The following is a 25,785-nucleotide window of genomic DNA, read 5'->3' as shown; positions in this document are numbered from 1 at the left end:
CCGAGCTAGCCAATAGGGAGATTAAGCGCATATTGGAAAAGACTGTTGCTGCTAATCGTAAGGATTGGTCCTTAAGACTAGTAGACGCTCTTTGGGCATACAGAACAGCTTACAAAACAATTTTGGTAATGTCTCCCTATAGGCTAGTATACGGTAAATCTTGTCATCTGCCGGTGGAAATTGAGCATAAAGCATATTGGGCAATTCATAAGATCAACAAGAGTCTAACTGAAGCAGGCTTATCCAGGAAGCTCCAATTGAATGAACTTGAGGAAATTCGGAATGAAGCATTTGAAAATGCACGATTGGCCAAGGTTCGCATGAAAGAGTTACATGATCGGCACATCATTCGAAAAAGCTTTCAGGTAGGGCAACGGGTACTCTTGTATAATTCTCGATTGCATCTATTCCCAGGAAAATTGAAGTCTCGATGGGTCGGCCCCTTTGTAATCAAGTCCATCTCAGGATATGGGGCATTTGAGATAGAAAATCCGGAGTCAGGACAGCTTCTAACAGTCAATGGTCATAGGTTGAAACCATACCAGGGTAGTGTTGAGGAGAATGAAGGAGTTGTGGATTTAGATGATCCATCATCATCTGATGAGTAGGGAAAGTTTCCTATCGTCTGGGAATCTGACGTTAAAAGACCACCTTTCCATTTAGGTTAAATGGATGTTTATAGATCTGGAAAAAAAAAATAAAAAATAAATAAAATTAAATAAAAAAAAAGAAAAAAATAAAATAAAATAAAATAATAAAGAATTATATATATAAGTTGTTCATTTTCTGCATTACTTAATTAACTTTGATTCAAATAGTGTTTCTCTGTGTGCAGTCTAAATAAAATTTTTTTTGCATACGAGTTCATGCATTGAAAACCACCAGGTATGCCTATCTTCTATCCTTTTATTGTCGATTGAGGACAATGCGCAATTTAAGTTGGGGGGTAAGGTGTACTTGATTTTATTGGTGTTTGAAACTGATCTATTGTGCAAATAATTTTGTTAGACTCAATAATATTGTCTTGTGTGGTATGTATGATTTTATTGGGCCCCTAAAACAAAACATTTATTAAAAAAAAATCAAAATAATAATAATAATAATAATAATAATAATAATAATAAGAAGAATAAAAAAATTAAAAAAAATAATAAAATAATAATAAAAAAAAAATTGAATTGAGAGAGACAGAATTGACGCTGGTGGTAGCTATCTTTTCTTGGGCAGTGCAATCACACTGCCCTATAAAGGATAAGGCACACTGCCAAATGTTGAAAAATGAGGCACCAAGCGTTGAAAAAGAGACGCCAAGCATAACCCTGTAATTATGGCATGCCTCGAGCCGAGTGTAAAATAGTGATGGTCATTGCTCTATAAGAGACTCCATATCTGTATAAGGCAAGCCACCCTTCTTGAGCTCAGTCTTCTCTCTTTTGTGTTATTCTCTGATCAGGTACTCTCATCCCTTTTGTAAAGTTTATAGTTCTTTACTTTTTTTTCTTAGTATAGTTAAAAAAAAAAAATGGATCTTTATCTCTCAAAAATTCACAAGTACTATCCATCTCTCCCGCAGAATGATTTGAAAAAAATTTATGTTGCTAGGTGTGAAAGACTTAGGTTGTTGATGCTTAATAACATCCCTGAAGATATTCGTTGGCTGATCGAAGCAAAAGTTCGATTAGCTGGTGAAACTTCACCTAGTTTTAAGCATTTTCCAGGCTTAGGGAAGAGTAGTTTTGCGAAGAAAAGAAGAGCGAAAAGAGTGAATGGTTGTTACAAATGTGCTCGATGGACCTGTAACACACGATGCAAATCTGTGGGGTTTACGTCCATAAATCGAGAAGATAAAATTAGTTTCATAAAGGATGGACTGAGTAAGGAGTCTCTGGATGATATCCGATTGACTCTTGAGACGCATCCGTGTGGAATAGTGCAAAGAGAACTTCTTGCTTTATGGACCCAGTTCAGAAGTGACCACCAACGCTATAGTCTTGGGAATTTGACTAAAAACGACCCTGTTTGCCAATCTATAAGAAAATTGGATGGGAAGCTTATCCTCACTTCATAGAAAGTGTTTAAGCCGTTTCTGGACGTAAAACCAGAGGAAGATGTGAGCCACAATCACAACTACTTATACATACGCATGATTTTTGTTTGTATTTATTTCTTGTTGAATTGTTGTATAGCTACTTTTGATCTCCAAACTTCTTTTCAGGACATACAAAAGAAACAAACATGGAAGGGCAGTTCGTTCGTCAAATTAAAACCATATGTGTACTTTGTGGCTCTCAATTGGGAGTGATATTTGTTACGCACTTGCAGCGAACGAACTTGGTAAAAAATTAAAAGAGAAAAAAATTAATTTGGTATATGGAGGGGGAAGTCGTGGATTGAATGGTTATGTTTCACAAGCTGTACATCTTGGAAATTCATCTGTGGTAGGTATAATGCCAATCCCTTTAGCTGAACCACATATTTCCGGGATTACACGCGGTCAACTTATAGAAACGACTTCTATGTCTGAGCGCATGGCTTGTAAGATTTATCAGTCAGATGCCTTCATTGCTTTACCAAGAGGTTTTGGAACACTTGAAGAAATCTTTTGTATAATCTCCTGGGCCAAGAGTAATCTCCATACCAAACCCATTGGACTTTTAAATGTTAACCATTTTTTCGATGGGTTACTCTCTTTTCTTGATCAGGCTGTGGACCAACAGTTCATTTCTCGTTCAGCAAGAAATATTCTCATTTCTGCATCCACCATTGATAAGCTGTTAGAGAAATTACATGCTTATGTTCCACAGTACGATCCTCATGAGCCTCGGATAGACTGGTCTAAGGCAATTAGTAACAAGCGCCCAAGGGGTCCGATTAATTTAGATTTATCACTGTGAGAAATGCTCTTTATTAAGATGGCTGAGTAAGGAGTACTTTTTGTACTCTTGAGACGCATCTAGTTATTGTACAACTTGCAGAATTTTTCTTGGTTGTGTTCTTTAAAAAAAAAAAAACAAAAAAAAAACAAAACTGTGGAATGTTGTTAGCAAAGTCTTTGATAAGATGGCTGAGTAAGGAGTACTTTTTGTACTCTTGAGACGCATTTTGCTTATCTTATGACTTGCATGAAATTTTTATTTTGGTGTGAAAATATAAATATATATATATGGTGTGCTCATTTGTTGTTTAAGTTTTAGCAGTTCACAGCAAAATGGACTTGTGGAGTTACAGGTATTCTTAACAACCCTAATTTATTACTGCAATTCAAGTTGGGGGGTGTAAGGTTTAGTTATGAATTATTTGGTTCATATTTAACTGTGAGTTTGCTATTGCTAGTTTGTAGTCTTGTGTGAATTGATTATCTTTATCTGCTCTTATTAAAAAAAAAAATGTGTTTTAAATAACACTATTCCTAAAGTTTTGAAGTTATGCACTGATAGCCGGTTAAGTTTGCAATACGAAACATGAATGCATTGATTTCTCATTTGAAAACGTTTATGCATGAGAATAAGTAATTTACATTCATCAGGGATTCAAAATTTAGAAATTGGTTATCGGTCATAAAGTCAAAGGTAATAGTAATTAGCTGATTAGTACATTGTATGATCCCTCAACAGAAGTGGAGACTATTACCCAAGCAAGTGTTTGAGCCTAATAACCGTTAATTCTGAGTGAAATAACACTTACTCTAAATATGCTCTCTTGTTTATCTTATCTTTTCAATGGCTTCAAAATATCAATTCGCTTTGAATGTCTAGTATGATAGCGGATGAATTTGACTGGTTTCAAACTATGAATTAGATGACTGAGAAGCATGATAGGGGGATCAATTTTTTTCATTTTGAGCCTATTTTTTTTCTTTAAATCAACCTCTTGTTAGCCCATTTGAGCCATTTGTAGTACAACTTCTTTCGTTACCCTTGTTTAACCCATAACCATATGAATTTTATCCAACCTGGTGTGATTTTGGGAATTAGTCTGTTTATCTATTTTCATATTTAAAAAGAAAAAGAAAAAAAAAAGAGAAGAAAAAAAAAAGTGAAAAAAAGGGAGGCAAATTCTCTTAGTTATTCAGCATAACTGTTTCAAAATAAATGCTAAAAAAAAAAAAAAAATCCCGACACACCCTTTGCACACTCTACCTTTTCTTTGACAACCCGTATTAACCTTATAGCCCCATTACAACCTAGTCTGGTCCTTTTTTATGCTATAAATCATGTGATCTCAGAATTCGAGTTTGAAGTAGGGAATCATGTTTAAATTCAGAAGTTACTCGTCTAGAGCATTATTCCAATCATGAAGCTATGTCAATTTCACTGTTCTTTCATGAAAATACGTTCCTTGTATTTGGGATGGCACCAAGTTTTGAACTTGTTCTGCATTTACTCTTATAACGGTGCACCCCCTTGTGTGTACACTTGAGGAATCCTTTTTATTGGAGAGAAAATCCATAGTAAGATTTGAAGTCAAAACTTCGAGGGAGTAAGTCTATGTGTTGGTTATCCTAATTTCCATTCCTGAGATTGTATGACCTTTATCCAAAAATCTGATTTAGAATGCTAAATTATTTATTTAATTTTATGCATTTCGGTTTCGAATTTGAAATTTTTACATTCATACAGTTATTGTGAATAAAGTTTGGCAGGTGTATAATCTGATTGCTAAGGGACTAGCAATGTTTAAGTTGGGGGGTATGATTAGTGGTTAATTTTATAAAAATTTTGTTATAATTATACCATTCTTTTGATCTTAAAAATAGTTTAAATTAGATATTAATATATATTTTATGGTTATATGCAAGTTTAAATTGAAAAATGAATGAAATGAAATTTTAAAGTAAAATTTAATAATAATAATAATAATATATAAAATTATATATAATACATATACATCATTATATGCATGCATGTAATATATATATAATATAATATAATATATATATGTGCCATGTGTAATACATATATATAATATATAATTTATTAATAACATTAAATTATTTTTATTTTTTTAGGCATGAAGAATTCAAGCCCATGAAGACTTAAAGTCCATGAAGAATTCAAGTCCATGAAGAAATCAAACCCAAGGAAAAATAAAGCCCATGGAAAAATAAAGTCCATGAAGAAATCAAGCCCATGAAAAATTAAAGTCCATAAAGAATTCAAGCCCATGAAGAATTAAGGCCCAATTTGAGCAACCCATGGAAGATATTATTTGGAGAAGGCCCAAGGATTATTTTTAATCCTAATGAAGATTAAAAACCAATTTATAGAAATCTATTTTTATTTTTTATGTGAGAGCTTTATTAGGTGTGTTTTTTAGCTAAAATCCACTTAACTATTAGGTGGATATTATAGCTAAAATCCATTTAACTTTATGAATGCTTTATTAGGTATGTATTTTAGCTAAAATCCATTTAATATTAGGTGTGTATTATAGCTAAAATCCATTTAACTTTAAGTGTGTGAGTGCCCATTAGATATAATTATGTCTAGTTGAATAATTGAAATTGTGTGGTTTGTATTGCATCTTGTGGCCTATAAATAGATCACTTGATTGCATTTGTAAGTGTGATTATTATTCTTGAATCAAAGTTTAGTTGTTTCCTTATAATTCTCTCTTTGAGAATTGTTCTTGTTCTTTTCCATTTTCTTTAGTATTCTCTCTTGTGATCTTACTTCCTTCCTTTCTTCTTTTAAATTCTTATGCTATTTATTATTACTTTATTATTCACCGCCTAAATGGCCGGTTAATTTGTGCCTTTAAATTTCTGCAATTTTAATTCTTGTCATTTAATTATTCACCGCCTAAATGGACGGTTAGTTTATGCTTTTAAATTTCTTGTCATTTTAATTCTTGTTATTTAATTATTCACCGCCTAAATGGCCGGTTAGTTTATGCCTTTAAAATTTCTTGTCATTTAAATTCTGTTATTTAAATTACGTCGTTTAAATTCATGTCAATTAACTTTTAAATGGAAATGAGTAGCTAAATCTAATCTTGGGTTAAGGCAAGGACAGTGTCCAACGCCAATGATTCCCAAAGAAAGCTGCGCTTTAAATAAGTAACATTAATTTAAATTTCAGTATGAGTGTATCTTAATTATTGAGAAATCACTAGGTTTGGATTGGAGCGTAAGCCTAACTTAGAGCTTTCATGCCATGTATGAGAGTTACTAGAACTGGAAACGCTATCATACCCAAACCCGGATGATTAATTTAGTTGTTTTGTGTATTAATTGCAATTGAATTTATGGTGGTTGCTTAAATTAGAATCCCGCATATCATGTATAGGGATTGCTTAACCTAGAACTATCATCATCTCTAATTGCATTTAATAACAAACCCTCATATCTGAAATTAAATTAATGTTACTAAATCTTTTATGCTAAAATTTGGGAATCAACGGGTTGGCACTGAAATTGTCTTAACTCAAGTACTATCCAATTTTATATTCTCACTTAAAGTATTTATTTCAATTACTGCCTTAATTTATTTCCTAGTATCTGTTGTTTAAAAAACCATAAAAAACCTTTTTGCCAATTTATCCAAATGCGTGTGTGCTTGTGTGACATTCTTTTTATTTTGCCATAAATAAATCTCTCAGTGGACGACCTGGACTCATTCAGAAAATATAAATTTAAATTTGGACTACAACTGCACTCGTACACTGACGAGTATAAACCTCTCACCTAAACAAAGAAAAAAATATAAAATTTTTATTGTGTTTTGTTTTGTGTTTTAATTGCAGGGTGGGAGTGCAGTCAGTCAGGTAAGTTCGGTCTCTTGTAATATTCCTGTAGAAAGAGAATAAGGGACCCGTATGTTCAAATAGGAGTCGAATCAGAGCTAAAACGAGGGAGTTATAGGCGAAACACAAAAATTGTGCAAAGTTCTCGCGAAACATAAGGGCATCGCGTGTGATACACACGCCGGGAAAGAGCTGCGCATGAAAGCGCGTAAGCCACATTCCCAAGGTGCATGAGGGCCCGTGTGTGGCCCTTTTACCCCGATATTTTTAAGCTGTACTCACCATTTAATGTCCTTTAACCCTATGTAAAAATATTTGAGATTTGGTTTACTGAAACTCATGTTTTCTGCAAAAATCTAAGCCCATTTGCTGTGAACAATAACTTCAAAAAGTAAATATTTAAGGTAAATGGTTCAACCCTAAATCCAATTTTATGTAAAGGATTTTATCATGTTGACATGCCTCGTTATGCTTTACCTTATGTAGATTGCATTCCCATGTCATGATGATGAAATATACATATGTTTACGATGATATTATTGATCATGTATCGCATATGTTTGAAAGTACGGACAAGTGTCGCTACTCTACCACGGGTGCCCTATACATCTCGGTCTAGTAAGGAGATTGTAAAAATAGAGAGTAGTAATAAGGTGCGGTCAGTTTAAATGAAAAGAATGAGGACATTTTTCATTTTGTATACATGCACGAAATATAAATTTTGTATCCTTACTTAGATGATTCAACATTTAACTCGGGCTATGCCCCTCGAATATTCAAACGTTTCAGATAGAAATTGTAGTAGAAATGAGAATGAAAGAGGCATGTAATGACACTTAATAAAATTGCATGATGTATTGGTTATATGTTTATGCAACCTATGTATTTAATTTCTTTTACTTTGAATTCTGAACGTTTTGAAAGATGATAATATATAACCTTATTTATGGTTAATGTTAAAATTAAACATCGATTCTCAACTTCCGCATTTGATATTTATGATGATTCTCATTCGAGATAAATGAAAAAAAAAATTGGAATAGATATAAGGAATGATATAATTTAGCATTAGTTTTGAAAAAAAAAAATTATTGTTCCAAAATTGTCTTAAATTATAACACACCTAAAAAAGTAAGGTGTTACATGTGAGCCGGTACGATCCATTCCTTAATTTACTAATGTAACCCTAGGATGACCGCCCTTACACAGCCTCCGATGCTTGTACCCTCGATTACGTCAAGGGATGTAAGTCACATGTGTGATGTTTTGTCTCACTGTACAAGGCGAGAATCGAACTCACGACCCACTAAACTAGCATCGATATATCGCTTGTCCGATCACTCAACTTATACTTGCTACGTATAAGTGTATTATGTACAATACAATATTGTAGAAGTATCACAGAAGTGGCACTCCTATCCTAAGTAGAGATGGGAAATGGGCCTGGCGGCCCAAGGGCCAACCCATCTCATAGCCCGGCCCAGCTCATCTACTACCCGCCCAGCAGAATGCGGGCCGTGTCGGGCCAGGGATATCTAGCCCGGCCCACCAAAATAGCCCGTGGGCCAGCCCGCCAAAATGGCCGCCCGGCCCACCAAAAACTAAAAAAATATTTAAAAAATTATGTTTATTAAATATTTAAACATATATATTTAAACATATTTTAAATATAATAATTAAAATTATACAAACATAAAAATTATACATATTTTAAAAAATTATAAAAATTTTACAAACATAAAAATTGTGTTTAAAAATTATAAATAAATGGTCCATGGGCTAGCCCAGACAACCAAGCCCATGGGCCAGCCCTATCTAGCAGGCCACGGCCCGCTTGCCCCATTTATTAAGGGCCACAGAGTCATGTCGGGTCCCAATATTCATTGTCTCCGCCCGACCCTCCAAATGGGTGGGCCAAGCTAGAGGCAGGCCGGGCCGGGCCGGCCCAGCTCGGCCATTACCCATCTCTAGTCCTAAGTGTTCAAATATATTTTAGTTTTTTTTAAATAAATTTATTAATTAATTAAATATTTTAAAATAAGATAAAATAAATATATTTTATCAAAAAATAGAGTACATTTGCTATACTTTAATTATAATTCGTAATTAATTAGCATTAACTAATTAAAAATTACTTTAATCAGGCGAGTTCATAAATTTTTTTAAAAAAGAAAATTGTTTCAAGGGTTGTGCCGGGCAGAACGTTCGGAGGGAGCTCCGAATCGGAAGGAACCGAAAGGGGGAGATCCCGTCAACATCAAGGCCGAGTTGGAAGAAAGTGACGCGGCGCTGCAGCTGTCAAGTCAAGGCCCGACCCAGCTGGCCAACCGGTGCCAGTGCATGCGCCCCTTCGTGCTTTCCAGTACACATCACATCATCACTGGGGTAGGTTTAATCAAAGGGTCCAGATTTGACGCCAGTTTCTTCACCTAGGATCCTCTCCACCTCACGAGTCCCAATGCGGACGCATTTTATCATGGCCAGTCCCACACAGCCTGTCACCCCCAACCCCCTGCTCCTTTCCCTTTGTTCAACGTCTCTCTCTTTCTCTCTGAGATTCGGAATACATTGATTTCCCATATTACCCCTTCCCATGCTAATATTGTACATTATTTTGATTTAATTACGAACATAATATAATACACCAATATGAATATGAAAGTGTGAAGTCAAGTAACATTAATAAGTGTCAAAATAAAATTTATATATAAATAATTATATAATCTAAGATTAAAAATATCAAAGTTGAAAATCAAATAATATTGCTACACTTGCCATTTCCAACATTTATTACGAGCGGTTTTGTCAACTTGTGAACTTTGTGGCACAGAACAGAACATACTTTCAAGGGACATCGTTGTAATTTTAGAAGTCCCAGCTGGACCTAAGCTGCTGTTATCCTTCTGTTCCGTAGCGAAGAAAAAAAAAAAGAAGAAAAAAACCACCCCCACTCTTTAACCATTTCGCTTATTTAATGCAACCCGAGACAGTCAGCCACAAGCAGTCGCACAGAGGCACGTGCAGGACACGCCCCAATAGCATGTTTCGAGTTATTAAAATACGCGGCAACAACGGACCGGGAGCGTGGACCTGTCGTTCTGCCATTTTGAAAAAAATTAAAGCTAACGCGTCTGTCTTTCACTCTTTTGCGTCTCCTTCGCTGAAACTTCATTGCCCTTCGAAAACTGAACGTAAGCTGTGAGCCTCCGAATTCTATAGTCTGTATAAATACCCACTCGATACTGTGTTATTGCCACTCACTCATCTTCCTTGTCGCCGTTTCTACTCTTCCTTCAATCCGATCATTTCACAGTTCGGAAACCAAAAATGGCTTCGTTTGTTTTACAGTTTGTCCCGCAGCTTGTCGTTCTGATCTCTCTCTTCCATCTGTCCATGGCTGCCAGAAACCTCGAGCAACTGGTTCAGGACCAGACAAGCTCCACCTTGCGATACCACAATGGCCCCCTTCTCTACGGCAAAATCTCTGTTAATCTCATCTGGTACGGCCAGTTCAAGCCTGCCCAGCGATCCATCGTCTCCGATTTCATCAGCTCGCTGCCTGCTTTTTCTTCTTCCAAGCCTTCGGTCGCAGGGTGGTGGAAGACCACGGAGAAGTACTACCGCCTCGCTGCCAAGACCCGGAAGCTCTCCTCGTTGCCCTCCCTGTCTCTAGGAAAGCAAATTCTGGATGAGAGCTATTCAATGGGAAAATCCCTCTCGGAGGCTCAGATCAAACAATTGGCGGCGAAAGGGGGCCAGTCCAACGCCGTTAACGTCGTTCTCACCGCCTCCGATGTCACTGTCGACGGATTCTGCATGAGCCGGTGCGGGACCCACGGATATTCCCGGAGCAGCAAATCCCACAAGTTCGCGTACATCTGGGTCGGGAACTCGGAGACGCAGTGCCCGGGTCAGTGCGCCTGGCCGTTCCACCAGCCGATCTACGGCCCGCAGAGCCCCCCGCTGGTGGCCCCCAACGGCGACGTCGGTATAGACGGGATGGTGATCAACCTGGCCAGCCTCCTTGCCGGAACCGCAACAAACCCTTTCGGAAATGGGTTCTACCAGGGCGCCACCGATGCCCCGCTGGAGGCCGCGTCTGCTTGTCCGGGAGTATACGGCAAGGGGGCCTATCCTGGCTACGCCGGCGACCTTCTGGTGGATCCGGCGACGGGAGCTAGCTACAACGCGCATGGCACTAATGGGAGGAAGTACTTGGTTCCGGCGTTGTTCGATCCGGCAACGTCTTCTTGCTCCACACTGGTTTAAGAATGGCGGCGATCGAGTTAGTATAAGGGACGATCACTTACGTATAGAGATTAAAAAAAAAAAAACAGAGAATATTGTAGTGATTCATTGGTTCGTTTATTTGTTAGGGTTTGTTGTTAATTAATATATATAGAAGCAAGTTCATTTGCTTCACATTCTATTAATACCATGGGATCCCCTCTTTTTTTTTTTTTTTTTTTTTTATCTCAAATCAAATTATCTCTATTAGTTCGGTTATATTTTATTTTTTAACATTTAAATTATTTTATTAGTTGATTGAGAAAAATCTAATGTGCGTGGATAGATGCCCACATTGCTCTGTTAAATAGTAAATGCATATTGATTTTAGATAAAATAATTAATTATATGTTATTTTTAGTATTTGAACAATTAGTTTAAATATAATATATTTGTTATTACTAAATAAAGTAGTTTAATATTAAAAATAATATTTTGAATAGACTTTATTAAAAAAAATAAAATGTATTTAAAAGAACAATTATTAACATTACCTTAAAAAATCAGACAACTAGTTTAATTATTTCTTAAGTTCAACGTTTGTTATAGTGACCTATTGGACAACAAGACTAATATTGAAATTTTAGCATATAACTTTGTGATGGTTCTAACTTTCCTCTATTTAGATCAACTAACAACTCAACGGCATTAATGCCCAATATAAACAGAAACACATCTCTCGGCCTACGTGGCTGCCACATCTCATGCCCCCGTGTCCAACACATCTCGGACCGCTCAGCCCATCAACATGCTTGCGTCTCTCGGCCTATGTGGCTGCCTCGCGGCATCCTCCCCCCTACTCAATTGAGTCCAGTCTCATTCGTGCGTGCCAGCCATGCCAACCGTCGCTTCGCGTGTGAGCACCTCAGCCATGATGTTGTATTGCTTCGCATGCTTGTTGCCATCTTGGCATGGCAGCCATGTGCCATCCAACACTCGCCATGACACACCACCCTTGTGCTATGGCTTCATTGGAGTCGAGCAAGTTCCGATGAGTTTGTCGGAGAGGTCACATCCGTCCTCTAGAAATTGCCTCGGAAAAGGCATTCTCTCGAAAAAAGGCATATTTTGTTGAGTAGTGCTCCAAAATTGTAGGCGTGGTTTCATTATTTTTGGATTTAATTATTGATTTTCTGTTAGTGGTCCATTATCTTTAGTTATTTGCTTAAAATTATGACTGATTGTTACTTTGTAAGCCTATATAATAGGCTGTTATTTTTTCTTTCAATGGATAGAGATTGAAACAAGGCCTACCTACAGTGACCCACTTCTCCTATTTTTTAATTTCCAACAAAATCTTGGTATCAGAGCACTTTGAGTGAGAGTCGAACATGTTAAGTCCTTCAGCATTTTTTATTAATTTCCTTAATCAAACAAAAAACCAACCAGGGACAATCATAACTGGGCAAAACGTACATCACAAAAGAACAAAAACAAGGCAGTAAACAGAGTGTTTGATGGCAAGTAATGGAGCAAACTCATCATCGCAATAGCCCCTAATTCCAATCTTCAAAGGGAAAAAGTACCACCTCTGGAGTCTCAAAATGACGACCATGTTCGAGTCTCAATAGCTAAGGGACTTGGTGGAAAAAGGGTTTGTAGATCCAAATCCGGCACAGCCCAACCAACAGTTGTAGGACACTTGGAAGAAAGATGTGAAGGCCTTGTTTCTTATTCAGTCGTCATTGGATGATGATCTCTTCTCCCAAATCTCAACAAGTAGCACCTCCAATCAGGCGTGGGAGATTCTAAAAAATGAATATTTGGATGACAAAAAGGTAATTGTAGTAAAACAACAAACCTTTTGTCGTGATTTTGAAATGCTAGCTATGAAAGAGAAAGAATTTGTGCAAGAATTTTTGTCTCATGTGTCTGGAATTGTTAATCAAATGAAGTTTTATGGAGAAAATATTAGTAATAAGACTGTTGTTAACAAGGTTTTGAGGAGTTTAACCTCAAAATTTGAACATATTGTTACTGTAATTGAAAAATCTAAGGACTTGACAACTTATACTTTTGATGAATTAATGGGTTCTTTGTTAGCCCATGAGGGTAGGCTTAACAGGTCCCGTGAAAAGGTTGAGGAGAAGGCTTTTCAAGCGAAGGGAGAGTCTCCGTACAAGGGAAAGTTAGAAAATTCAGGAGATCGCGGACAAAGTAGGGGTGGCTTTCGTGGTCGAGGCCATGGCGGAGGTTGTAACGCCTCGCTTTTTCGAGCGTTAAATAACTTAGGAAATTTTAGAAATATTTTTTTTTTCAATATAAATCATTTCTCAACAATCCTATTTTACCTTCCCAGCATACTAAACAAGAATCAATAAGCCAAGACAGGTAATCATCATAAATGCGGAAGCTTAAAATCGAAACCTAATATAGTACATAATTGAATTCACTTAATCATAACATAAGAATCTGTACCATCATATCATTAAATACTTAAATACATGGAGACTTATCTGTACAATTTGACGATTCCTCAGAAATACATAAAACCATAACAATTCTACACAATCATCAATATAATAATATATCCTGAATCCTCATGAGGAAGCAAATACCGAGACAACTCGCCAAATCTATCGGACACGTCATCACATGTCGTTACGTCTCAATCATCTCCTTGCCATATCTGTAAGTCCTAACTGAAACGTTTGAATGTTCTAAGGGCATAACCCAATTAGAAGATGAATCTTCTAGTAAGAGTTTAGAAACATGATACATGAATACATGATATAATAACATAAACAACAATATGTCCTAGTGTAACTTCTTTGGCTCACTAGCCTAGCACGGAACCCTGGGTAGAATTCAGACCTATTTTTAGGATAATCCTAACGTTGTTCCATCATTTGTCCTTGGAGAATTATTGCTACACTATCAGGGCGACATCCCAATCCTACACACGAGTATCCATATTTGCCAATAATATCGTGCCATGCAAAAATCACAACATTCCATGCAATATGATAAAATCATCATAACTTCGATAAATATCATGCATAATGAAGAAAACATGTCATATATGGATTCTCGGGATAAAATCACTCACCTTTATGTTGGAAATGTATGCCCTAAAGACACGTTTTGTTTAATTTATGGTAATGATGTTTCTTTTATTCAGTTTATGGCACATATATTATTTGCATTTAATTGTTGGAAAGGTGTCCATGCTATTAAGTAAGTGATTCATGTGATGGGTCGTTCTTCACAGTTAGGCATGAATCATGGGTACTTAATAAGCAAGAAAATATTACTCTTGATCTTTTGATAGAACTGGGCATTCTATCATGATAAGATCATTGTGCAATAGATCCTAATGGAGGATGGCTTGCCTTAGCCAGTAAACAGTCCGTTTACTCTAATTGTACAAACGCATTTGGAATGCGTAGAGTGGACCTATGATAGAAGCTAATGACAAAGTACTAATTATCATGGAGCTAGTTTATCACTGCTACTACGTGGACGAGTACTCTAATACTTGAGTATTAGTTGGTGGTCTAGTGAACCTAGAGCTATATTCTTAGATTCATTGTAGGTGAGGTCTATCGAAGATCAATATCCTTTTGAGTTGGGAGTATAGTTTCTAATTAGCTAAGACAGACTAATACAAGATAGTTTCTGTGATTCACCCCCTTGTGATTGTCCAAGAATAATCGAATAATCCAGGGCCCTGGGAACGTGACTTAAGAGTGTGTGCTTCTGGGTAGCTCCCAGTGATAAGCAAGTACATCCGAGTAGTCACGGATTATTGGACTAGTGATCTAAGGATGGTAGAAGTCATTTAGAAAGGTGTTAGTACATTATTCCTTTCTAAATGATGGGTGTTACGCAGAGGGGTATTTTCGTCATTACACTAGTAGGTCAAAGACATGGCATATGCAAAATTATTCGTGGGGTCAGTGTTACCATATGGTGATAGTTGGAACACTTAGAATGACAAAATATAGCTACTAGGTAGCAGGGATATTTTGGTCATTTTAGTAGCCGTGAATAATTTGTCTTTTGGTCCCCGGGGTAGCTCGATGTAACTCATGTATTTTTTAATACATTTGGCTTGTTGGATGAATTGCATTGAGAGAGAATTATTTTATTCAGAATGGTCCATAATTAATTGGGCTAGAATAAAATAATAGTTCATTAGGGTTTTTAATTAATTAATTGGGCTAACCCAATTAGATATTAATTAAATGATCTTGGCCCATTAGGGTTTGGCCCATTAGGGTTTTAACCCTAGGGTTCTCCCTATATATATCTCTCTTTGGTTGTTTTTTCATCTAAGTCGTTTTTTATTCTTCTTCACCGAAGAGAGGCCACGAGTTCTAGTCATACTCCGGAAGATCGAAAGAGTGCGTTTGAGTTCTGATGCGACGGAGCCGAAGGCTAGCAGGACAGCCGTCATCTCCACCACGCGAAGAAGCTCCCATCGCTCCATTCCGTCCGGTAATCCACCGCAAAAGTAAGTCTCTTAGATTCTAATCAATACGAGGAACGGTTTTGATTTTAAACCGCTTCCGTTGCATGCTTTTTTTCCTCGTCCATGATCCTTCACTTTAGCATGAAGTTCGAAATACCTAGAAAACGTGCATAACTTTGATTTGCGTGCCAACCTAAAAAATAACACAAATCATCAAGATCCTTGGTTAAATCACTTCCTGGCCAATCATTTCCAAGAAAAAATCAATAATCTAATTTTTCCACAATTTTTCTTATTTTTCCTCTATTTTTCATAGTCATAACTTCTTCCAAAATTAAAAATAAATACCTAATCAAGTAATTTATTGAATTTTTATTTATGAAAATTCCTGAAATAACATTTCTAACCTCCATAAAGTTTTTGGGAATTTTTTTACACCTTTTCTTATTTTTTTCTAATTAACTTTCCTTTCAAAAATTCAAAATAATTACTTTCTCATATAATTTCCCAAATAAAAATTAATACAAGAAAACTATTCCTTTTTCCTGTCTTTCTGGACATTTTTACAGAATTTTATCCATCTTATTTATTTATTTTTACTCTATTTTCCTTTATTTTCAGTATTTAAAAATAATAAAAATTACCTCCAGTCATCTTCTCTGATGTCGACACATCGAAAAATCAAAATGACTATACCAGAAGATAGCCTACCTTGAGTCGATCATCCTACCCATTTTTGAGCTTGAAACAACGTTGGGAAGACCTCTCTCCGAGCAAAAATCAGTCCAACTTCGGCGAGATTCGATTTTTCCGACGAAGTTCTGATCACCCCTCAGATGAATTCCAAAATTCCTCAAAATTTTCAAAAATGATCCTCACCTCATGTGCAATAAAATCCCTATGGTTTGGTGCCTCAATTTGTAAAAAAACAAGGTCAATTTGAAGCTCAAATCTTGCAAAACCCTCGGCCACTATATCCTCTATTTATAGTTGAATTCGAACCCCAAAACGACAGATCTCGAGCAACCCAAGGCCTATGATGTCTCCCCTTGCCATATATCGGTCCAAAACCCACTGAAATAGCCCTCAAAAGCTTGATTAAAGTGGCCAATTTTTTAGCCATTTTCGACTGAAAGTTGGTCATTTCAGTCAATACCAAGGCCGATTGTCGGCCTAGTTGTTGCCCCAAGGTCCCTCAGCCCACTCTCTTGAGTCTTCTGCCATTGAATTCAGTGATGGGAAGGGTGGCAAGAAGCTTGGTCTGCCATGGCAGCTTCCAAGTTTTGGAAATTGTACTTTTGCCCCATTCATTTTTACATCTTTACTTTTTGATCTTTCAATGAAGTCCCGAAACTTTCTATAACTTTCATTGAGTCCCTCAAGTTTTGAAATCTTTATTTCATCCTCTAAGATTCTGAAAAAATCTAATTTCGACCTTCCTCTGCCAATTTTAAAAAACTGCACTTATGCCCAAAATCTTCGTTTTGGCTGTAAACCCTTTCATTTCTTCTTTAAACCGCTGAAAGATTGTCCTACATACTGAATATGGGCCCTCTCAAGATTTTGTTGACTTCTCGAAAGTCTCATACGATAATTCAGTTTTGCAACTTAAATCATAGTTGCATTTTAGATGTATCGAAAATCGTTCCTAATGCGACTTTTCTCGATGCTAAAAATTATTTCTCGAGATGCTCATTAATGCCACATCATTTTTCTTTGGCATCTTGGCTTCAGGGTACTCCTTCCAGTCAATTCGATCAATTTTTTGGACTATTTAGATACTAATCTTCTCCGAAATTTCATTTTCTTAATAAAACGTTTATTCTCCAATAATCCCAATTTCTTGGGTATTACAGAGGTAGAGGAAGAGGCCAATCCGGTGATCAATGCCAGCATAAAAGTAACATTCAATGTCATTACTGCAAGAAGTTTGGCCACAAAGAAGCTGATTGTTGGGCCAGGCAGAAGAATGAGCAAAAACAAGCCAATTTTATTGAGAAAGCTGAATAAGAAAGTAAGCATTTTATGGAAAATTCTCCTATTGTTGATACTATCAATAGTGTGTGGTTTTTGGACAGTGGATGCTCTAATCATATGTCTTGCAAAAAGTCGTCATTTAGAGAACTTGACGAGTCACAGAGAAGTGAAGTTCGTCTCGGTGACGACAACCAGATGCAAGTTGAAGGGAAATGTACAATTGCCATAAAAACCTCACAGGGTAATGTAAAACTTCTCCATGATGTGCAATATGCCCCTAATCTAGCTCATAATTTGTTGAGTGTTGGGCAATTGATGGATGGTGGATACTCTATTTTGTTCGATGATAATTCTTGCTTCGTCAAAGATAAGAAATCAGGTTAGATAATTGTTAGCATCCTTATGGCAAAAAATAGAATGTTTCCTTTAGAAGTTTCTGATGTGAAAAAGTATGCCTTGATTACTAGAGCTAGTTGTTGAGCCAACTTGCTCATATTAATTAAGTTTTGATAATTAATAAAAATATTTTTACTATATAAATGTATTTCTTTCTCATATAAAAAATAAATTTATTTTGAATTAAAAGTGGGTACAAAGAGTAAATTTATTTTAAATTAAAGGTAGATTGTCTTTAAACATGTTTCCTTCTTTTGATATTTTATGTCTCGAAAGTTTATGTTTGAATTTTTATTTATTGATAAATACTTTTATTATTTATGCAAAAAGTATATTTATTTTGAATTAAATGAGAATTACTTTTAGACATGTTTTCTCTTTCTCATACAAAAAGTAAATTTATTTTGAACTAAAGAGAATTGGTTTTAAACATGTTTTCTCTTACTCATACAAAAAATAAATTTATTTTGAATTAAAAAAGATTATTTTTAGACATGTTTTATTGTTTTAATCATTTATGTTTCAAAAGTTTATATTTGAATTTTCAAATCTTGATTTCTCATGCAAAAAGTAAATTTATTTTGAATTAAATGTAAGACATGTTTTCTTATTGTTTGAGAAAGGTTAAATATTTTTTGAATTTCAAATTTCATATTAACCATTTCTTTAGTGGTTAAAATGCTTATAAATACTCCCCAAACTCATTTTTTGAGTATTCATTGTACATATTGCACATCCAAAGCTCCCAAAAGCTCTTAAATTAATTTTCAAGCATTCCAAGACTCTCAAAGATTCATTGTTTATCCACCAAAGAGCCAAAAGGCAAGAGGAGAAAAATTGTTCAAGTCTTCTACAATAAATCCGAACTTCTCTATTTTAAGTTACAAATTTATTTATTTAAATATTATTGCCTTGTATAATTTGTTATTAATTACTTATTTGTGTCCAAATGTGGACAAAATATTTGTAAATATTTAAATTATTATTAAGAATTGTATAGGTTTCCTAGATCCGTTAAAATCTAGGTGAATCTAATTTTCAAGGTAAGGTAGGGAGAAAATCTTAGTGTAGTGGTTGCCTAAAACGCATTGTAATCTAGATGTGTATCTAGTTTCCAAGATGAGCTAGTGTGGAAACCTTGGTGATTTTGATTTAGTGGAACCCCAAGGGTGGTTAGACCTTGGGAGAGTGGATTAGGTGTGTGTGAAGACATTGAACCACTATAAATTATGTTGTGCCTCATTGTATTTATTTTTGTTATATCTTGTGGCTTACATTTATTATTAATCTCAAATATAATTTTTTATATTTATCAAATATATATTTTTTAATAAAATCATTAATCAAGAATATTTATTAAAATTGAGAAAAAATTTAATCACTTAATTCAACCCCCATCTTGAGTGGCCATACCATAAGAGACCAACACTAGTGATGCAAAAATATGGCATTTGCGTTATGGGCATTTGAATGTGAATGGGCTGAAATTGTTGAGTTAGAAAAATATGGTTGTTGGGTTGCCAAAAATTGATGCACTTGATTTTTGTGAAGGGTGTGTATATGGGAAATAGAGTAGAAACACATTTCCTATAAACAAGTCTTGGAGGGCTTCTACCTGTCTTGAATTAATTCATACTGATGTTTGTGGTCCAATGTCTGTTGAATCCTTTGGTGGGAGTAGATATTGTTTTCTGTTTATCGATGATTACAGTCGCATAAGTTGGGTTTACTTCTTGAAAAATAAGTCAGAAACTTTTAAGAAATTCAAGGCATTAGTTGTAACGACCCATTAGAGGGTTTAGATTTTTATTTAGAAATGATTGAATTTCTTAATTAGTTTTGTTTGGAGAATTTTTGCCAATTAATTGTTAATGTGGCAATTTAGAGATTTAATTGAGAAAATAGCATTTAATTATATTTAATTATTGAGAAGATTAAATGCAAGGACGTGTTGGTCATTTAAGGATTTGATATTAGAGTTTAATTGTTAAACAGAATTAGTGTGATTAAAGGATTAATGAATCCATACGTGAGGAGGATTCGGATTGGAAGACTCCTAGTTGTATAAGGAGATTGTGAAGGCTTTTTAGGGTTGTTTTCTCTTTATACATATATAAACTTCCATAAGCCATATGTTCTTCACGCCGCAAGAACAGAGAGCCAAGAAGCAATCAGTGAATTCAAGGATTTGCATAGAAGGCTCTCGGGAGATCATTGAGTCGATTAAGGAGGTCGTAAGGCAAGTTATTCTCCCTGTAAACTTTTCTTACGAGATCGTATATTAGCATTCGATCATCAGTTCCAGCAGTTCTTCGTTTAAGTTTCAGATTTATGTTACAGTCAGTGTATATATATATATAGGCACGAGCAGTGAATTCAAGTCTTGCATAGGAGGCTCTCGTGAGATCATTAAGTCGATCAAGAAGATCATAAGGCAAGTATCCTTCCCCTGTAATCTTTTCTTACAGGTCTTGATTGAGTTGGATATCAGATTTCCATAATTGGATCAGTTTCAGTGCATGTATATTCATATATGTGCGTTACAGTGAGTTATTTCAGTTCAGTGCATGTTTATATATGTTTTTACATGCGTACAGTGAGTACCAGCCAGTTCATGTATATTCCTTGCAATGTTTACATTAGTTATGATCAGTAAATCATCCCTCAAGTTGTTTATATATCAATTGGGATTGTTCTCCCAAGATTTCTTTTGAAATGGTGTAGTGAAGCTACGTTTTGATTCAAGTTTTGATCTCTGTTATCATAAGCTGTATATCTGATAAGATTCCAGTCATTCGAATAAGTCTTGTGTCATTCGAATGAGATTCAAAGCATCCGAATAAGTTTCAGTGTTATCGTAAGCTTTTCCCTTATAATATTCCAGTCATTCGAATGAATTCTTGGTCATTCGAATGAGTCATGTGTTATCATATCATTCGTATGAATTTTTGAGATTTTTAGACTGTCATTCGAATGAGCCTTGTTGTCATTCGAATGAGCCCTTGAAGATGTGAGTAAGTTGTTGCTTTGTATAGCTTAGCATTCGAATGAGCCTTCTTGTCATTCGAATGATCTTCAAATTGATTCGAATAAGGTTACTGTTGCATTCGAATGAGTCGCTTTTTGCCAGTTCAAAAGTTGGAAATTTTCAAAATTCATTCGAATGAATTTGAGAGTCATTCGAATGAGTCCCAGATCAGATCCGAATAGCCTTTGAATATCATCAGTCATTCGAATGAGTCTCTATCATTCGAATGAGTTTTCTGCCATTCGAATGAGCTTGCTGAAATCCCTTTTTTCATTCGAATGGGCTGCCTTTTCATTCAAATTGCTTCCTTAGACTTTCTCAATCATCCAAATAGTATCAAATGGCATCCAAATAGCTTCCAATAAATTCTTGATTCAAGTTTTAAATTTAATATAAATATTCAATTATTCAAATATTGAATTTTTATGCCAATATATCATCAAATCTAATATGCCATGCCTATACTTAGAAATTTCAGAATATTTGAATCTCAATATTTCTAGTAAAAATCATATACCATGTTTAGCAGTTCATTATGACATGGTCAGCATCATTTTGTGAGATTATGTGCATACACATTGTATGAGCATTGAGCATGACTTATGTGGAGCACTACATATCGTGTGCTAGCATTTATATGAGCATTGCATTATGCGCGCCAGGCGGCTTGTCCGCGGGGATCCCACTAGTATCAGTACAATTATATCTCAGTTATGAGATGCTCGCCTGATGTCGACCAGGGAGCTAGGGGCATATTGCCCAAAGTATGTGCTTACAGTTTTTATGTTTGCAGGACTCAGATCTGTCAGGTATGTGTTACAGTTATGTGGGCCTATGGGCCAAAGTTGCATACCTGCATTTAGTTTACAACTTATGTGCATTACATCTTATAAATGCCATCCAGTGATTATTATATCTCTCAGTACAAGTTCAGTAAGTATTTTTATCAGTATCGATATTCTTCGATTCAGCTTCAGTTATTCTTTCCAGTTTATTACTTGCTGAGCTTTGTAGCTCACCTTGTACTCTTCACCATTCCAGGTCCTAGTGGGGGAGTACCAGATGTGGGGCCTAGCAGCAGTGTCCAGTAGTGTGTGTACGTGGAGCCGCTCAAGACCAAAGATGTCTGGGAGTTGTTAGTTTATTAGTTAGTGCTTGATCAGTTTAGATTCATTTTATATTCCAGTTTAGGGATGTTCCTTAGATGCAATTATGATTTCAGTTTTTGTTGACTCAGAGTCTTATTACAGTTAATTGATATATACAGTATTGGTATCAGAATTCAGTTATCAGTCAGTTTATTTTATTATCCCCAGTAACACCTCTTCTCGGGCAGTTCTAGGAGAGGGGGTGTTACATTAGTAGAGAAGCATAGTGGAAGTAGCATAAAGGCTCTACGTTCAGATAGGGGTGATGAATTTATCTCTAACAAATTTAATGTTTTTTGTGAGGAAAATAGTATTCATAGGGAATTGCCAGCACCACACACACCAGAGCAAAATAGAGTGGTTGAACGAAAAAATAGAATTGTGATCGAAATGTCCAGAAACATGATGACAGCAAATGATGTTCCTACAGAGTTTTGGGCAGAAGGAGTAGCAACAACAGTGTATCTTCTCAACATTTCACCTACAAAGGCAGTCATGAACCGAACTCCATATGAAGCTTGAAAAGGTAGGAAGCCACGAGTAAGCCACTTAAAAATTTTTGGTTGTATAGCCTATGCGTTGGATACTTCTCCATCACGTCATAAACTTGATAAAAAATCAAAAAAATGTGTTTTTGTTAGCTACAACCCTCAATCCAAAGCATATAGGTTGTATAACCCCATAAGTGGCAAGGTGATTATTAGCAGGGATGTGAAGTTTAATGAGAAAAAAAAGTGGACATGGAGCAGTAGTAACGCAACATCAGCAATTTTAATTCCTGAAGATCCTGAAATTTCTACAGCAGAACCTCTTGATGTACAGGGTGACAACAGCTCAACATCTAGCCAACCTACTTCGTCTAGTAGCCCATCCACTCCAGCAAGTCCTCACTCACCCTCAAGCTCTTCTTCAGAAACTCCTCAAAAGAAAACTCGTTCCTTGAGATAGGTATATGCTTCTTGTAGTTTTGATTTGTATGTTTCTGACCCCACTTGTTATGATAAAGCAGTAAAAAGTCAAGTGTGGCAAGATGCAATGCATGAGAAAATTTCAGCCATAAAAAAAAATGAGACTTAGGAGTTGGTTGATCTACCAGAAGGCAATAATGTTATTGGGCTCAAGTGGGTATATAGAACAAAGTATCATGCTGATGGTATTATACAGAAACACAAAGCTCGGTTGGCGGCGAAAGGGTACTCGCAACAGTAAGGCATCGATTTCGAATAAATTTTTTCTCCGATGGCACGCTTTGAAACAGTAAAGACTTTTTTGTTCTTCCCTGCACAATTAAATTGGCTTGTGTATCAATTTGGTGTTAAATATGCCTTTCTGAATGGTGAGTTAAACGAAGAGATGTATGTAGCTCAACCTAAAGCTTTTTTAGTGCTGATGGCAACAAGGTTTACAAGCTAAAGAAGGCTTTATACGGCCTAAAGGAAGCCCTGCGAGTTTGGTACAGTAAAATCAACTCATATTTTCAAGAAAATGGATTTGAAATGAGTCTTAATGAGCCAACCCTTTATATGAAAAAGCAAGGTACCTCTGATATTTTGATGGTATGTCTTTATGTTGATGATATGATTTATATAGGGTCTTGTGAATCTCTTGTTGCTGAATTTAAGTCTTCTATGATGGACGAGTTTGAGATGTCAGACTTAGGTCTGCTACATTATTTTCTTGGACTTGAGGTGAACCACAGTGTAGATGGAATTTTCATTTTAGAAAGAAAATATGCAACTGATTTTCTTAAAAGGTTTAATATGCTGAATTGTAAACCAGCCTTGACTCTAATGAATGTGAATGAGAAGCTTGTTGTTGATGATGGTACGTGTTGGTCCTTAGGGTATGGCCATTCAAGAAGGAGGTGAATTAAGTGATTAAAATTTTTCTTAATTTTAATAAATATTATTGATTAAAGATTTTATTGAAAAATATATTTGATAAATATAGTAAATTATGTTTAAGATTAATAATAAGTGTAAGCCACAAGATATAAGAAAAATAAATAATATGAAGTACAACACAATTTATAGTGGTTCGGTGTTTCCACACACACTTAATCCACTCTCCCAAGGTCTAACCACCCTTGGGATTCCACTAAATCAAAATCACCAAGGTTTCTACACTAGCTCACATTGGAAACTAGATACACACTTAAATTACAATGGGTTTTAGCAACCATTACACCAAAATTTTCTCCCTAGCTTACCTTAGAAACTAGATTCACTTAGATTTTAACGGATCTAAGAAACCTATATAATTCTCAATAATAATTTAAATATTTACAAATAATTTGTCCACACTTGGATACAAATAAGCAATTAAGAACAAATTATACAAGGCAATAATATTTAAATAAATAAATAAATTTGTAACCTCAAATGGAGAAGTTCAGATTTGTCATAGAAGACTTGAAGAACTTTTCTCTTCTTACCTTGTGGCTCTTCGGTGGATATGCAATAATACTTTGAAAGTCTCGGATTGCTTGGATGTTTTGCTTGAGAGCTTTCGGGTGCTTTAGATATACAATGGAAGTACTTGGATACTCAAAAAATGAGTTTGAGAGATATTTATAAGCATTTTAGCTACTAAAAAAATAGTTAATATGAAATTTGAAATTCAAAAAATGTTTACACTTTCTCAAACAATAAGAAAACACGTATCACCTTTAATTCAAAATAAATTTACTTTTTGCATGAGAAATCAAGATTTGAAAATTCAAATATAAGCTTTTGAGACATAAATGATTAAAACAAGAAAACATGTCTAAAAACAATCTCCTTTAATTCAAAATAAATTTACTTGAGAGAAAACATGTTTAAAAATAATTCTCCTTTAATTCAAAATTTGAAAATTCAAATATAAGCTTTTGAGACATAAAAGATTAAAACAAGAAAACATGTCTAAAAATAATCTCCTTTAATTCAAAATAAATTTACTTTTTGTATGAGTAAGAGAAAATATTTATATCATAAAAATATTTTTATTAATCATCAAAACTTAATTAATATGAACAAGTTGGCTCAACAGTACGAGTATGGAAAATGCAAAATGTTATAGAAACATAGTTAGTGGGCTGAATTATTTATCTCATACAAGACCTGACATAGCATTTTCTGTTAGTGTGGTTTCAAGATTCATACATAACCCAACGAAGCATCATCTTGGTGCAGTAAAACGGATCCTGCGATATGTTGCCGGAACTGTTAATTTTGGAATTTGGTACACAAAAATATCAGATTTCAAAATATTTGGTTTTACTGACAGTGATTGGAAAGGTTGCTTGGATGATAGAAAGAGCACTTCCGGTTATGTTTTCTCCCTTGGTTCAGGTGCTATTTCATGGAGTTTAAATAAGCAAGAAATTGTAGCCCTATCATCATCAGAAGCTGAATATGTTGATGCAATGGCATCAGCTTGTCAAGCAGTTTGGCTAAGGAGGTTATTGATTGATCTTCTACAAGAGCAGGTAGCTACAACAAAAATCTTTTGTGACAACGAAGCAACGATTGCAATGACAAAGAATCCAACATTTCACAGCAAGACGATACACATTGACATCCGATATCATTACATTCATAATCTGGTTGCAAGTGAAGAAATAGTCTTCAAGCATTGTGGCATAAATGAGCAAGTGGTAGATGTTCTCACAAAGTCTCTTCCAAGTGTCAAGAATGGTTACTTCAGGTTGCAAATGGGAATAATAAATTTTGAAGCAAGGGGGAGTGTTGAGTAGTTCTCCAAAATTGGAGACGTGATTTTATTCTTTTAGGATTTAATTATTGATTTTC

The 25,785-nt window shown here is 35.4% G+C and overlaps 2 protein-coding genes across 2 annotated transcripts; both read left to right on the top strand.

Annotated features, from left to right (window-relative positions):
• Positions 1-9,919: 9,919 nt before the first annotated feature.
• On the top strand, positions 9,920-11,177 carry LOC127807240 (protein PHOSPHATE-INDUCED 1-like). Its single transcript, XM_052344925.1, has one exon. The coding sequence runs from the start codon at positions 10,072-10,074 to the stop codon at positions 11,011-11,013; it is 942 nt and encodes a 313-aa protein (XP_052200885.1). The 5' UTR covers positions 9,920-10,071; the 3' UTR covers positions 11,014-11,177.
• Positions 11,178-12,860: 1,683 nt separating this feature from the next.
• Positions 12,861-17,806, top strand: LOC127807695 (uncharacterized). Its single transcript, XM_052345733.1, has 3 exons — positions 12,861-13,224; positions 17,302-17,459; positions 17,555-17,806. The coding sequence occupies exons 1-3, from the start codon at positions 12,861-12,863 to the stop codon at positions 17,804-17,806; spliced, it is 774 nt and encodes a 257-aa protein (XP_052201693.1).
• The last annotated feature ends 7,979 nt before the right edge of the window (positions 17,807-25,785 follow it).

The sequence above is a fragment of the Diospyros lotus genome, chromosome 8 (assembly GCF_014633365.1).
Source record: "Diospyros lotus cultivar Yz01 chromosome 8, ASM1463336v1, whole genome shotgun sequence".
NCBI lineage: Eukaryota > Viridiplantae > Streptophyta > Magnoliopsida > Ericales > Ebenaceae > Diospyros > Diospyros lotus.
Note: the sequence above shows the minus strand (reverse complement) of the source record. Positions and strands in the feature narration are given on the sequence as shown.